At 44.4% G+C, this 14,943-nt stretch overlaps 1 protein-coding gene across 7 annotated transcripts in view; it reads left to right on the forward strand.

The window, feature by feature from the left end:
* The window catches only part of slc8a2a (solute carrier family 8 member 2a), a 60,716-nt gene that overhangs the window by 31,967 nt on the left and 13,806 nt on the right, over nucleotides 1-14,943 (forward strand). For 4 of the 7 annotated variants that reach the window (XM_029700066.1, XM_029700069.1, XM_029700071.1 and 1 more), the window contains exons 2-9: nucleotides 5,111-5,173; nucleotides 5,930-6,354; nucleotides 6,668-6,805; nucleotides 7,446-7,673; nucleotides 7,797-8,078; nucleotides 8,360-8,815; nucleotides 9,604-9,968; nucleotides 14,755-14,858. In XM_029700066.1, coding sequence (XP_029555926.1) covers nucleotides 5,992-6,354; nucleotides 6,668-6,805; nucleotides 7,446-7,673; nucleotides 7,797-8,078; nucleotides 8,360-8,815; nucleotides 9,604-9,968; nucleotides 14,755-14,858 — 1,936 coding nt within the window. In that variant the 5' untranslated portion in view covers nucleotides 5,111-5,173; nucleotides 5,930-5,991. Of the gene's footprint in view, nucleotides 1-5,110; nucleotides 5,174-5,285; nucleotides 5,354-5,929; nucleotides 6,355-6,667; nucleotides 6,806-7,445; nucleotides 7,674-7,796; nucleotides 8,079-8,359; nucleotides 8,816-9,603; nucleotides 9,969-14,754; nucleotides 14,859-14,943 lie in introns of those variants that run through there. The other 3 variants (XM_029700065.1, XM_029700068.1, XM_029700067.1) reach the window with 3 other exon arrangements.

Here is a 14,943-nt window from a genome sequence, read left to right on the forward strand (position 1 = left end):
CCTTGCGGGCACTGCAGGATTTCAGTCCTTCACGGCATAGTGTGTTACCAATTGTTTTCTTGGTGACTATGGTCCCAACTGCCTTGAGATCATTGACAAGATCCTCCCGTGTAGTTCTGGACTGATTCCTCACCATTCTCATGATCATTGCAACTCCACGAGGTGAGATCTTGCATGGAGCCCCAGGCCGAGGGATATTGACAGTTCTTTTGTGTTTCTTCCATTTGCGAATAATCTCACCAAATGTTTTCACCTTCTCACCAAGCTGCTTGGCGATGGTCTTGTAGCCCATTCCAGCCTTGTGTAGGTCTACAATCTTGTCCCTGACATCCTTGGAGAGCTCTTTGGTCTTGGCCATGGTGGAGAGTTTGGAATCTGATTGATTGATTGCTTCTGTGGACAGGTGTCATTTTTACAGGTAACAAGCTGCGGTTAGGAGCACTCCCTGAGTGTGTTCCTAATCTCAGCTCATTACCTGTATAAAAGACACCTGGGAGCCAGAACTCTTTCTGATTGAGAGGGGGTCAAATACTTATTTCCCTCATTAAAATGCAAATCAATTTATAACATTTTTGCCATGCGTTTTCCTGGATTTTTTTGTTGTTATTCTGTCTCTCACTGTTCAAATAAACCTACCATTAAAATTATAGACTCATCCTTTCTTTGTCAGTGGGCAAACGTACAAAATCAGCAGGGGATCAAATACTTTTTCCCCCCACTGTATATTTGGGGAGTTTCTCCCATTCTTCTCTGCAGATCCCTCACGCTCTGTCAGGTTGGATGGGGAGCATTGCTGCACAGCTATTTTCAGGCTCCTCCTGTGATGTTCGATCGGGTTCAAGTCCGGGCTCTGGCTGGGCAACTCAAGTACATTCAGAGACTTGTCCCGAAGCCACTCCTGCGTTGTCTTGGCTGTGTGTTTAGGGTCATTGTCCTGTTGGAAGGTGAACCTTCTCCCCAGTCTGAGTTACTGAGCGCTCTGGAGCAGGTTTTCATCAAGGATCTCTTTACTTTGCTCCGTTCATCTTTCCCTCGACCCTGACTAGTCTCCCAGTCCCTGCCGCTGAAAAACATCCCCACAGCATGATGTTGCCACCACCATGCGTCACCATAGGGATGGTGCCAGGTTTCCTCCAGATGTGACGCCTGGCATTCAGGCCAAAGAGTTCAATCTTGGTTTCATCAGACCAGAGAATCTTATTTCTAATGGTCTGAGAGTCCTTTTGGTGCCTTTTGGCAAACTCCAAGCGGGCTGTCATGTGCCTTTTACTGAGAAGATACTTCCGTCTGGGCCTGATTGGTGGAGTGCTGCAGAGATGGTTGTCCTTCTGGAAGGGTCTCCCATCTCCACAGAGGATCTCTGGAGCTCTGTCAGAGTGACCATCGGGTTGGTCATCCCCTGACCAAGGCCCTGGCCGGGCGGCCAGCTCTAGGAAGAGTCTTGGGGGTTCCAAACTTATTCCATTTAAGAATAATGGAGGCCACTGTTCTTGGGAACCTTCAATGCTGTAGAAATGTTTTGGTAACCTTCCCCAGATCTGTGCCTCAACACAATCCTGTCTCGGAGCTCTACTGACAATTCCTTCAACCTCATGAATTGGTTTTTGCTCTGACATGCACTGTCAACTGTGGGACCTTATATAGACGTGTGTGCCTTTCCAAATCATCTCCAGTCAATTGAATTTACCAAAGGTGGACACCAATCAAGTTGTAGAAACATCTCAAGGATGAGCAATGGAAACAGGATGCACTTCAGCTCAATTTCTAGTCTCATAGCAAAGGGTCTGAATACTTGTATAAATAAGGTATTTCTGTTTTTTATTTTTAATACATTTGCAACAAAAAAATAAACTGTTTTCCCTTAGGTCATTATGGAATATTGTGTGTATATTGAGGAGGATTTTTTTTTTAAATCCATTTTAGAAATACCTTATTTACACAAGTATTCAAAACTACATTTGTAAAAAAGTCAAAAAGTAAAGGGATCTGAATACTTTCAGAATGCATTGTAAGTCTATTATGGGACTTATGGGAGTGATAAATAATCTCTACACCTCTGTTATCCTAATGAGTCTATCGATTGACTGTTCTTATAAACGGGTTTCATCTGCAGTGTTGCCTGATGGTGGTCCAGAGGGAGAACCTAAAGGCCATTGATCTCAATATGGATTGTAAACCCAGAGTGAGTGCACCACTTAGTAGTAGTGCCTTCACCCAATCAGAATCACAATGCAAACACATTTGAACTGCCACAGATGGGTCTGGGTTCCGACCAGAAAAGGCTTCAATAACGGACAATGCAGCACCCCTGTAAGCACTTGTGGAGATCTGAAATAATTTGACAGATAGAAGCAATATGGTGAAAGTTCTACCAAGCCTATCAGATGAAGTTAATACACTGAGTGTACAAAACATTACGAACACCTGCTCTATCCATGACAGACTGACTAGGTGAATTCAGGTGAAAGCTATGATCCGTTATTGATGTAATTTGTTAAATCCACTGCAATCAGTGTAGATGAAGTAGAGGAGACAGGTTAAAGAATACTTTTTAAGGCTTGAGACAATTGAGACATGGATTGTGTATGTGTGCCATTCAGAGGGTGAATGGGCAAGACAAAATATTTAAGTGCCTTTGAACAGGGTATGGTAGTAGGTGCCAGGCACACCGGTTTGTGTCAAGAACTGAAATGTTGCTGGGTGCGCAACTCAATATTAGGACAGTGTTCCAAATGTTTGGTATACTCAGTGTATATTGCTCATATCTATTCAGTCCTCTCAGATCTACATGGGCTCCCGAGTGGTGCAGTGGTTTAAGGCACTGCATCTCGTGATTGGGAGTCCCACAGGGCGGCGCACAATTGTCCCAGCATTGTCCGGGTTCGAGTTTGGCCAGGGTATGCCGTCATTGTAAATAATATTTTTTATCTTAACTGACTTGCCTAGTTAAATAAAAGATAAATAAAAAAAGGTTTACCGGTGAGGGGTTGTTTCTGGACCAGGCCTCAGAGTGTGAGTTTACAGGCAGCTAGCTGTCTGTCGATAAGGTTTATTTTCTGGTATGGTGTGTTAGCGGTGTCCTATGAGTGCCTGTATGAAAATATGTATGTGTTTGTGTGGCTCCCTCCACTATTTGTGTGTATGGTGCCCATGTTAGGACAGCCTAAGAGTCACAAGGAGTGTTTATGTATTTTGTAAATCTGTTGATTAGTATTACTACAGCATCTCTCTTTGCTGTGCTCTGTCACCTGTTCAGTATTCCTGTCCAGGTGTGAACAGTCGGTGGGTTATTTTTAGTTCGGGTCCCTTGGCCCCACTGCCCGGTGTAAGGTGGCCCTCAGTCTGAGGCCATGGTAACCATAGCAGGCCTTGGAAAGTGAAATGTGATGCGGTGCATGGTGCTCGGGGCCACATTTCTCAATCACAACCTAATAATGAGCTTGCCAAGGCACAGGCGGCATCAATGATGCAGCACTGCGGTGTCTGTTACCGTGGGCAACGCACACCTGCCAGCACGCTTCCATTTCCGTCACTCACTCTCACTCACTCACTTACACCCACCCCCCCACAAACACACACACACAAGCTCATGCTCTACACATCCTTTCAAGTCCATAGATGACCCATCCCCATTATTTTCACTCACACATGCATATATGATCCATGTTACATGCACGCACAACCTCGCATGCACTGACTTACACAAACATACACTCGAGCATGCATGCACATTTTTTATGCAGTAAGTGTGTGTGTGTGTGTGTGTGTGTGTGTGTGTGTGTGTGTGTGTGTGTGTGTGTGTGTGTGTGTGTGTGTGTGTGTGTGTGTGTGTGTGTGTGTGTGTGTGTGTGTGTGTGTGTGTGTGTGTGTGTTCCTAGATCCGGTGTTCCCAAACGTTCTGCTTCCTGACCCACCAATTTAGGTGTCTGTTCAGTTGCAAAAGGGTTGAGTGGTGAAAAAATATACCCAGACCAGACAAAAATAAAAAAATATTATAAAATCATCCTCTTTAAAATATTTAACTCTATGTAGATTTGACTATGAGCGCTTGTGCCCAATTCTAATGAACTGAATTGTAACAATGCACAAAACAAGTCTCACCTAGACCCCTGCCGTGACCCACAGTTTGGGAACCACTGCCCTAGATGACATACATGGGGTTTTAAAGTTCTTACCTATTAACAGTTAAAATTAGCATAAGCCTAAAGCATAGGTCTTGTTTGTGCTAGCACTGAAAATGTACCCCGTATTTAGTAGTGTAGATAAATATAAATGTATTTGTAGCTAGTTACAGAAAAGTATCATCAAGAACCATTAAGAAGTCTGCCTCCATTCTGTTTTTCAAAGTTATCATGGCAGCATACTTGACCTGCTAATAGACAGATTCTTTCTATTGTAAGGACCCTTTTTTCATAATGCATGTTTATTGGGGACCAGTCACAGCCAGGCTTGGGCCCGTCATAACTAATTGAACAAGTAATGACCTTAAGTTCTCAATGAATAAGACATGGTGCCACACACACCACCCTAGGGTTACCTGTGCAGGGGGGGGGGGGGGTTGGTGACAGGTGACCCTATAGGTGGCCTCACGCTGTGACATAAACCCCCATGGCCAGTGGGCAGGTCCACTCCAGGGTAAGGATGGGTTTAAGTCAGATAGGGTGTTTATTACACCACCTGCATCTGATCTCCACCTTCAAAGGTGCTCTGGTAAGACTTTACATTAAGGTTCTTTTTGAGGGGGTGGTAAAGGGTTTTCCCTTTTAAAATAAGTTTAGATATTTAGTTATTAGTTCATGATTTATAAACATATTAAAGCTATAATTAACTGTCTATAACCTACATGCAAAACCTTCCCTTAAATGGTACCTACATGTAGTGTTACCGCTGCACCACGTTTAGTACTAAACAGGCCTCACATCGTTCTGTGTTTGAATGTTCTTTCATGTTTCTGTTTATGTCATTGTAACTCTTTACCTCCTGCAGTGGTCTTATATCAGTGTCTTTATACCTTCTCTCTCAATTTGTGTTTGTTTGCACCTCTACTCTCTCTCCCCCTCCTCACTCTCTCTCCCCCTCTCTCTTGTTTCTGTCTCCTCTCCTCTATTAGATCGCTGCTGACTGATAGCACTCTGCATTTGTCTAGACTGGCATTTGATACAGCCAGAGTGAGGTAACATGCATATTCACTCACACACTCATTAGTCCTTGTTTTTTTCATTTTGACGTCTATATTTCCTTACCTTGAGAATGGTCTGTGTGCCAGAAGAGACTGCAATCCACGCTTTGGGTTTTGTTTACTAAGCTCCAGTGCCCAACCACTAGCATTGGCATCGATGACTGTAAAACAATGGTACGTTTCTAGAGAACTCGGGTTTGAAGTAACTAAGGTGATGTTGGACAGTGTAGAGCATGCTAACTCGGGTCCCTTTACTTCCATTGTATATTAGTCCTAGCTGCTAATATTAACAGTTGGTGACTGTAGCTAAGTAAACAGATATGAAACATCCCCAGTCCTTAATCCGCCCCCACCAAGGCACATACAAGAAACAGATAAACAGTTCAAAACAAACAAACAATAGCAATAAATATTATACTAATAGTAATAAAATGGTAATTATAGCAGCATTGCTGACATTCAGAATGTTAAAATAAACTACTTTAAAGTAGGTAGGTTAGGAACCATTTATTTGTTTTTTATTTTTGGGTGAACTATCCCTTTAATTCATCTCGGAAGTACCCCTATGGCATTCATGTATGTGGGGAGTGGCACAGTTGAATGTATTGTAGACCTTATTAATATACCCTAGTGAACATTTTAGAGAGCCACATCCTCAACCCCTGTTGTTCTTTTTGACTCTTTCTTTCTTTCCCTCTCTCTCTCTCTCTCTCTCCCCCCCCCTCTCTCTCTCTCTCAATGTTTTCTCAGGAGTGTTCCTACCCAGCTGCTCCTCCGGTGACACCCCAGGCACCACCTAACTCAGGGATAGCATGGGACCCCACCCTGTGTATCCCTCACTCCCATCCTTCCTACTCCTCCTCTCCATCCTCCTCCTCCTGCCCCACCCGGCCACCTCTTCCTTCCACTCCAAGCCTCAGGTGGTGGAGCGGGAATCTGTATCAGGCACCCCATCTTCCCCATCTGCTAACACCACAGGGGGCAAGCGGACGTGCACGGACAAGGTGATGTGTAGACCTGGCATTGTGCTGCCTGTGTGGCTACCACTCAGCCCTCCACTGGCGGAGCAGACAGGGAGGGCGATAGTCTACTTTGCCTGCCTCATGTACATGTTCCTGGGTGTGTCCATCATCGCCGACCGCTTCATGGCCTCCATCGAGGTCATCACCTCCCAGGTGACCAGTGACCACTTCTCTCTTTGTTTTGTCCTTCAGTCATTCTCATGCTGTGGTGATTCTGAACACTTTCCCCAAAGTTCCCAGGTTTTTCAGAAATTTAGCAGAAATGATTCTGGGAATTCTCAGCCCGGGATTTCTGAAAAACCTGGGAACTTTGGTGAAAGTTCTTTTGAAATACTGTCCTCTAGCATCAGCTCATAGGCAATATCACTGAATTGTAATGTTGGACAATGTGTTTTACCAATTGTTGTATTGGTAAAACACTAGCTGCATGTTCCCCTAACTGTGATGTGTGTCCTTGTCTTTGTAGGAGAAAGAGGTGACTATCACCAAACCCAACGGGGAGACGTCAGTGACCACTGTGCGGATCTGGAACGAGACTGTGTCTAACCTCACGCTCATGGCCCTGGGCTCCTCTGCACCAGAGATCCTTCTCTCTGTCATCGAGGTATGCTGGTGACCCCACAAAACCTTCATCACTACACACCACCCCAGAGTATATACGACACACTACCTCAGTGTCCCCACTCCCCACAAACCCCAAACCCATCAGGTTAGGGCTGGGTAGGCCGTATTTTTCATCGATAACTAGGGTACGGGCAGGGCTCAGGTATCACAAATTGATCACTAACATTTTGAAGCTGAGCCATTTGCGCGTGCTCCCCTGCGCAGTACAGTCATATCTGAGTAAGATCATAACATGATGTCAGAAGTGCTTCAACCTGCACACAGGGAGCGAGTGACAGACAGAGAGGAGCGGCTAATGCATTTACTAATGGGGGAAGTTATTTCTGATCTTCGGTTTCGGGCAGGGCCTTCAATTTGGCAGAAGCAATCGGCCTAGGTAGGGTAGGGCCTGAACGTTGCAGGCATGGGTAGGGATCGGGCTTAAAATTCATGCCAGTGCAGGGCTCTACACACTACCCCTGAGTGTCCCCACAATCCCTTTGTACTACATGCTACACCTGACAGACCCTTGATTTGCTTGAATTAGACTGGGTTCCCCATTGACAGATACCGTAATGGAGGTAGCATAACCCTAGCTTATTTTGTTATTCAAGTTGATTTCTTTGCTGTCTTGTTGGCAGGTGTGTGGTCACAACTTTGACGCGGGTGAGCTTGGACCGGGCACCATCGTGGGCAGCGCTGCCTTCAACATGTTTGTGATCATCGGAGTGTGTGTGTGGGTCATCCCCAACGGGGAGTCGCGAAAGATCAAACATCTGCGAGTTTTCTTCATCACAGCCTTCTGGAGCATCTTCGCTTATATCTGGCTCTACCTTATCCTGGCTGTTATCTCCCCGGGAGTAGTGGAGGTCTGTATTATTTGCGTGTGTGTGTGTCTGTGTGTTTGTGTGTCAGCAGGGGTTTATAGACAGATTTTGTATGCTTTTGTGTGTTTTTTTATTATATAGAAACGTTGTGTGTTGATTCTGCAGGTGTGGGAGGCTCTGGTCACTCTGCTCTACTTCCCAGTGTGTGTGATCTTGGCTTGGATCGCCGACCGCCGCCTGCTCTTCTACAAGTACATGCACAAGCGTTACCGTGCCGACAAGCGGCATGGCATCGTTGTGGAAACGGAAGGTGACCTGGCGCCCAAGGGGATCGATGTAATCATGGACGCTAAGTTCTCGGATAGCAATTCCACGGCTGGAAACTCCTCCAGTGTCTGCACAGTCTCTGTTCAGACAGGCAAGGAGCTGGACCAGAACAGAGATGAGGTAGGCTGAGCCAGGAGATCAGGAAAGAGAATGGCCAGGACGAGTCAGAAGAGTTTAGTAATACAGGAGAGTGGAGTGGGCAGGGAGATGGTGCTGATCCTTTTCGTGTCTTTAACATTTTTCTTATTCCAGCAGCTATGTTTTTTCAAACATTGTGTTAACGTTGTATTTCAAACATTGTGTAAACATTGTGTTTACATTGCGGTATCATTTTGTTAGCCTTGTTTAAGCCTGGTATTAACATTTAGTCAATATTGTGTTTACGTTGTGACCTCACCTAGGTGGTACGCATCCTGAAGGACCTGAAGCAGAAGCACCCGGACAAAGACCTGGAGCAGCTTATCGAGATGGCCAACTACTCAGCTCTGGTGCAGCAGAGGAAGAGCCGCGCCTTTTACCGCATCCAAGCCACACGCATGATGATCGGTGCCGGCAACGTGCTCAAGAAGCATGCCGCCGAGCACACGCGACGCAAAGCCACCGCTATGGAGGGCGGAGCCCTGGAGAAAGACGACAGGGCCACGTGCACCCACCTGTCCTTTGAGCGTGCCCAGTACCAGTGCACGGAGAACTGTGGTACCCTAAGCCTAGCAGTGATCTGTGAGGGTGGCATGGGGCAGCACACCTTCTATGTGGACTACCACACGGAGAATGGCTCGGCAAACGCCGGGGCGGACTATGAGTTTAGCGAGGGGACGCTGGTGTTCAAACCAGGAGAGAGTCGGAAGGAGATTAAGGTTAGATGGAGATGCGAGAGGAAGGAAGGAGAGGGGAAAAGAGGGTGGGAAATTATGAAAGGAGGAGGGAGGTGAATAGTCGTTGTTTACTGTAGTTTTGAGTAATACTTCAATCAACCAAACAATCAATCAAATTAACTCATTGACTAGTATTTGTTTACTAGTCAATTTACTAGTTTACTAATACAGTACTTGTCAGCAACTTGTCATGGCCTGCACCTCCAAAGAGCGAAAAGAGGCGACAGTGGCAAGGGAAAACTTACTCTTGGATGGATTAGAGATTAGTTTAAATAATTTCAGATGAGATTAGATTAAAGGCACAATGCAGCTGTTTTTACTTCAATATCAAATCATTTCTGGGTAACAATTAAGTACCTTACTGTGATTGTTCTCCATCAAAATGCTCTAAAAGGAACAAAAATAACTTCTTAGCAAGAGCAATTTCTCAAGGAAGAATTTTGCTAGGACTCTCTGGGAGTGGTCTGAGTGAGGATGGGAAAACTAGCTGTTATTGGCAGAAAGGTTTGGAACTCTCTTTCTTATTGGAGTGATGTCAACAGGCAGGCTAAAACTCCATCCCACCAAAACAGCATGAAATTTCCAACAGCTCTTACACTAAAAGTGCATTATCATCATGTTCACAATTTCACAGTATTATTCCCACATGGAAATATATATAAAACCCAGGAAAGTCACATTTTTGACTGCACTGGGCATTTAAATAAGATTGACTCAATGCATACAGTAATTCCCATCACAACTTTTTGTGTGTCCCCTGTCCTTTTCAGGTGGGCATCTTGGACGACGACGTCTTCGAGGAAGACGAGCACTTCTTTGTGCGGCTGCAGAATCTCCGTCTGGATGAGGGCGGCAATGAGGTTTCACTGGGAACGCCGCCCAAGGGCCGGATGGTGGAGCCGTTAGTTGCCATGGTTACCATCCTGGACGACGACCACGCTGGCATCTTCACGTTCGGCGAGCGCGTGCTGCGAGTGAGCGAGAGCTCGGGTACGATGGTGGTGACGGTGGTGCGGAACTCTGGCTCGCGGGGCACCGTGATGTTGCCCTACCGCACTGAGGACGGCAGCGCCCGTGCCGGCGTGGACTACGAGGAGACCAAGGGTGAGCTTGAGTTCTCCAACGAACAGACCAGGTGAGGCCTGCTCTATGCCAACCCTAAAGTAGGGGGACGGTACCCAGCCAGAAAAACTGTTTGAAATGGCGTCATTACAACCAAATTACAACCTATTGGTTGTAAACCGATTGTAATGATGTCATTTCATTTGGTTGTAAACTAGTTGTGATCTGGTTGTAATTACATAATTTCAACCAGATGTCAATGCTTGGTAATCAAGAGCCTATAGCCTGGTACATGAGGTTAGACCAGGGAAGGGTTACTCTGGATTTTGCTAGCCACAGTACACTGATTGCTGCTCTTTCCTTTTAACTGGTGTCTGATTACACCTGGAAAACCAGCTGTATGCACCTAGTTACACAAACAAATCAATGAAGTGCAGACAGGAAGCTGAGAAACCCAGTAGACACTGTGGCTCCAAAACAAGATTGCCTAATGCCTACTCTCTCTGCTAAAGCATCAGATGGAAGGTTTGTTAGCAGCAGTGCTGTTATTGGCCAGAGTACAGATGAGGGTTGAGGTCTAGAGGGAACTGTCAAACAGTTCTGTGTAAATGCATCGTTTTATGTTGGTAAATGTGTTTTTCCATCAGTTTGTGTCCACATTTGTCTATGTACAGTATGTGTCCACATATACTGAATGTTATACGTATCCCTCCCGTTAAGCAAATGGGATCAAAATTATATTCATGTACAGTATGTGTTTGTGTAGGTGTCCACATGTACAGTCGTGGCCAAAAGTTTTGAGAATGACACAAATATTAATTTTCACAAAGTCTGCTGCCTCAGGTTGTATGATGGCAATTTGCATATACTCCAGAATGTTATGAAGAGTGATCAGATGAATTGCAATTAATTGCAAAGTCCCTCTTTGCCATGCAAATGAACTGAATCCCCCAAAAACATTTCCACTGCATTTCAGCCCTGCCACAAAATGACCAGCTGACATCATGTCAGTGATTCTCTCGTTAACACAGGTGTGAGTGTTGACGAGGACAAGGCTGGAGATCACTCTGTCATGCTGATTGAGTTCGAGTAACAGACTGGAAGCTTCAAAAGGAGGGTGGTGCTTGGAATCATTGTTCTTCCTCTGTTAAGCATGGTTACCTGCAAGGAAACATGTGCCGTCATCATTGCGTTGCACAAAAAGGGCTTCACAGGCAAGGATATTGCTGCCAGTAAGATTGCACCTAAATCAACCATTTATCGGATCATCAAGAACTTCAAGGAGAGCGGTTCAATTGTTGTGAAGAAGGCTTCAGGGCGCCCAAGAAAGTCCAGCAAGCGCTAGGACCGTTTCCTAAAGTTGATTCAGCTGCGGGATCGGGGCACCACCAGTACAGAGCTTGCTCAGGAATGGCAGCAGGCAGGTGTGAGTGCATCTGCACGCACAGTGAGGCAAAGACTTTTGGAGGATGGCCTGGTGTCAAGAAGGGCAGCAAAGAAGCCACTTCTCTCCAGGAAAAACATGAAGGACAGACTGATATTCTGCAAAAGGTACAGGGATTGGACTGCTGAGGACTGGGGTAAAGTCATTTTCTCTGATGAATCCCCTTTCCGATTGTTTGGGGCATCCGGAAAAAAGCTTGTTTGGGGCATCCGGAAAAAAGAGAAGACAAGGTGAGCGCTACCATCAGTCCTGTGTCATGCCAACAGTCCAACAGTAAAGCATCCTGAGACCATTCATATGTAGGGTTGCTTCTCAGCCAAGGGAGTGGGCTCACTCACAATTTTGCCTAAGAACACAGCCATGAATAAAAAATGGTACCAACACATCCTCCGAAAGCAACTTCTCCCAACCATCCAGGAATGGTTTGGTGACGAACAATGCCTTTTCCAGCATGATGGAGCACCTTGCCATAAGGCAAAAGTGATAACTAAGTGGCTCGGGGGAACAAAACATCGATATTTTGGGTCCATGGCCAGGAAACTCCCCAGACCTTAATCCCATTGAGAAATTGTGTTCAATTCTCAAGAGGCGGGTGGACAAACAAAACTCCACAAATTCTGACAAAGTCCAAGCATTGATTATGCAAGAATGGGCTGCCATCAGTCAGGATGTGGCCCAGAAGTTAATTGACAGCATGCCAGGGCAGATTGCAGAGGTCTTGAAAAAGAAGGGTCAACACTGCAAATATTGACTCTTTGCATCAACTTCATGTAATTGTCAATGAAAGCCTTTGACACTTATGAAATGCTTGTAATTATACTTCAGTATTCCATAGTAACATCTGACAAAAATATCTAAAGACACTGAAGCAGCAAACTTTGTGAAAATGTATTTTTGTGTCATTCTCAAAACTTTTGGCCACGACTGTACTGTTATATTGATGGAAATGTATCCTAAGGCTACAGTAACTGGGGTGATGGGGATTATTATGGGTTGTCACTGTGTCCCATGTGGAGCAGCGTCCATTAGTTGATGATTGACAGCCTCTTGCTAATGTTAGCGGACAGATCCTTTCCCCATCAAACTTTCAGACGATATAAGCTGTGCTTGCACGTTGGACTAATTGTGCACTTACAGGTAGTACTCATATTGTAAAGTGATGTCATTTCAGGTCATATATTGTAGGTATTACTGTAATGGTGCACTAACACCTCGATCACACCTACAGCGTCAATGCGCAAAATGGTACGCAGCATCATCTGGATATGTGTGCAACAAAAGTTCAACATTCACCGTCTGCTACCATTTCTGTCAAGCCGTCTATGCATACAGTTTGATGCATACATTCGATAAATCCAAATGAATATACTTCTGGTGTACCAAAACGCAATGATGCTGTCGGTGTGATCTAGGCGTAAGTGGTAGTAGTCATACTGTGCAGTGACATCATTTTGGGTAATTTACTGTAGCTTCATGGTAATGGATAGATGGAGAACAGCTATGATGCAGTGGCAGTGTAAGTGATTCGGAGTGAGGGGAAATTGCTCTGTTGTGATCAGGAGTTAGCATACTATTTTTACGCCCAGGGCCTTTGTCTAATTTATCGTCCATACTTACTACCACACTTAGTAGTCAACATTTAAGCTAAATACATTGTATTTTACATAGTGTTACTTATGTAAGTTAGCCAACGGCACATGTATCCCATGCTCTCATGCCTATATCAGGGTTTAGGGTTCTGTTTATCTGTTGTTTAGTTCATGTTTGTATTTCTGTGTGTGTACAGTACCGTGTGTGTGTGAGTGTTGTGTATGTGATGCACTGTGAATTATTTAGCCTCCACTATGTGTTCAATTCTTTATTGCACCTCAGCTACTGATGTGATTTAAATGACAGGGTGTTTGTTAATGTTTCAGAGGGTAGGAAATGATTGTTTGCTTGCTTCACGGGACTGTTGCGAGACCATTCCATCACGGTTAACAACTCCAGGAGTTCACCTTCCAGAGTTCAAAGAACCTTGGCGTGATCCTGGACAACACCCTGTCACTCTCCACAAACATCAAAGCAGTGAGTGACTCGCTTCTGCAGGTTTATGCTCTACAACATCCATAGAGTACGACCCTACCTCACACAGGAAGTGGCGCAGGTTCTAATTCAGGTCATCTCCCGTCTGGACTACTGCAACTCTCTGTTGGCTTGGTTCCCCGCTTGTGCAATCAAACCCCTGCAACTTGTCCAAAACATTGCAACACCCGCCTGGTGCGCAACATTCCCATGCTCTACCATGTCAACCTGCTCCTTTGCACATTCCACTGGTTCCAGTCAAAGCCCGTGTCCACTACATGGTGCTTTCCTATGGAGCAGCAGAAATTAAACCCTTGCATTTCGTGAACTAACAGTCACACTTATTGAGGAACAATTGAAGAGTTTCATTCCAAAACGCTATATATCCATTTTCAGAAATGTTTGAAAATTAGCTTTTATTTTTTCAAGAAATTATGAAAGAGATTGGTATTTTTTTACTGTCTAATCATGGCATAGGGTTGTTCAATGACAGACATGTATTTGTTTAAAATCTGTTACTCATTTCAAAGACAAATAATCATGTTTTTTTATGCTATATATCCACATCACTCTGAGAAATAAGTAGTACTGCTGGGTTTTACACAGTTAACTGTAACAAATAACTACATTTTTAATAAAGAACTGTACAAATGATACATTTGTGACAAAAATAAATAAATAATAATTCAATACAGATCTGTATGTAAAACATTTAGATTTGACATTTTTGTCAGATGCTCTTATCCAGAGGGACTTACAGTAAGTGCATTCATCTTAAGATAGCTAGGTGAGACAAACACAAATCACAGTCAAATATACAGGATACGAACCATTCCAGCTAAACAATGGATATACTGTCTAGTGTTTTGCAAAATAACACATCTAAACTCTATGTATAAAAACATGAAGGTACCCATAAGCAATCATTTCTGATGAAAAAACAAGTGAAAAATGTGTGGATACAGTGTTTTATAAATACTCTTCAGTTGTACTTGCTATTACTGAGATGTGGTTGTCTCACCTAGCTATCTGAAGATGAATGCACTAACTGTAAGTCGCTGTGTGTGTGTGTGTGTGTGTGTGTGTGTGTGTGTGTGTGTGTGTGTGTGTGTGTGTGTTTGTGTGTGTGTGTGTGTATTATTCAACAAAATATTTATCTTTGGTGTCCTGTGATTGTGATCATAACATGTTTTCCTTTTATCCTCATCAAATGTGTTTAAAACTTCTACAAATATAACAATGTGTATTGATGACAACCCTCTTCTCTCTCTCCCTGTGTGAGTGTGGGTGTGTATATGTATGTACGTGTGTGTGTGGGTGGGTGGGTGCATGCTTGCATGTCTCTCCACAGTCAGACTCTACAGGTACGCATTGTAAATGTGGAGGAATATGAGAAGCAGGAAAACTTCTTCATTGTGCTGGATGAGCCCAAATGGCTAAAGCGAGGAATCTCAGGTCAGTGGGGTGTGTTGTGTGTGAGGGTTAGTGAACAAAATGGCCATCTCAAAAGGTTTGCTCAACCTACTATCCACTGTTACAT

The sequence above is a fragment of the Salmo trutta genome, chromosome 19, assembly GCF_901001165.1.
Source record: "Salmo trutta chromosome 19, fSalTru1.1, whole genome shotgun sequence".
Lineage (NCBI taxonomy): Eukaryota > Metazoa > Chordata > Actinopteri > Salmoniformes > Salmonidae > Salmo > Salmo trutta.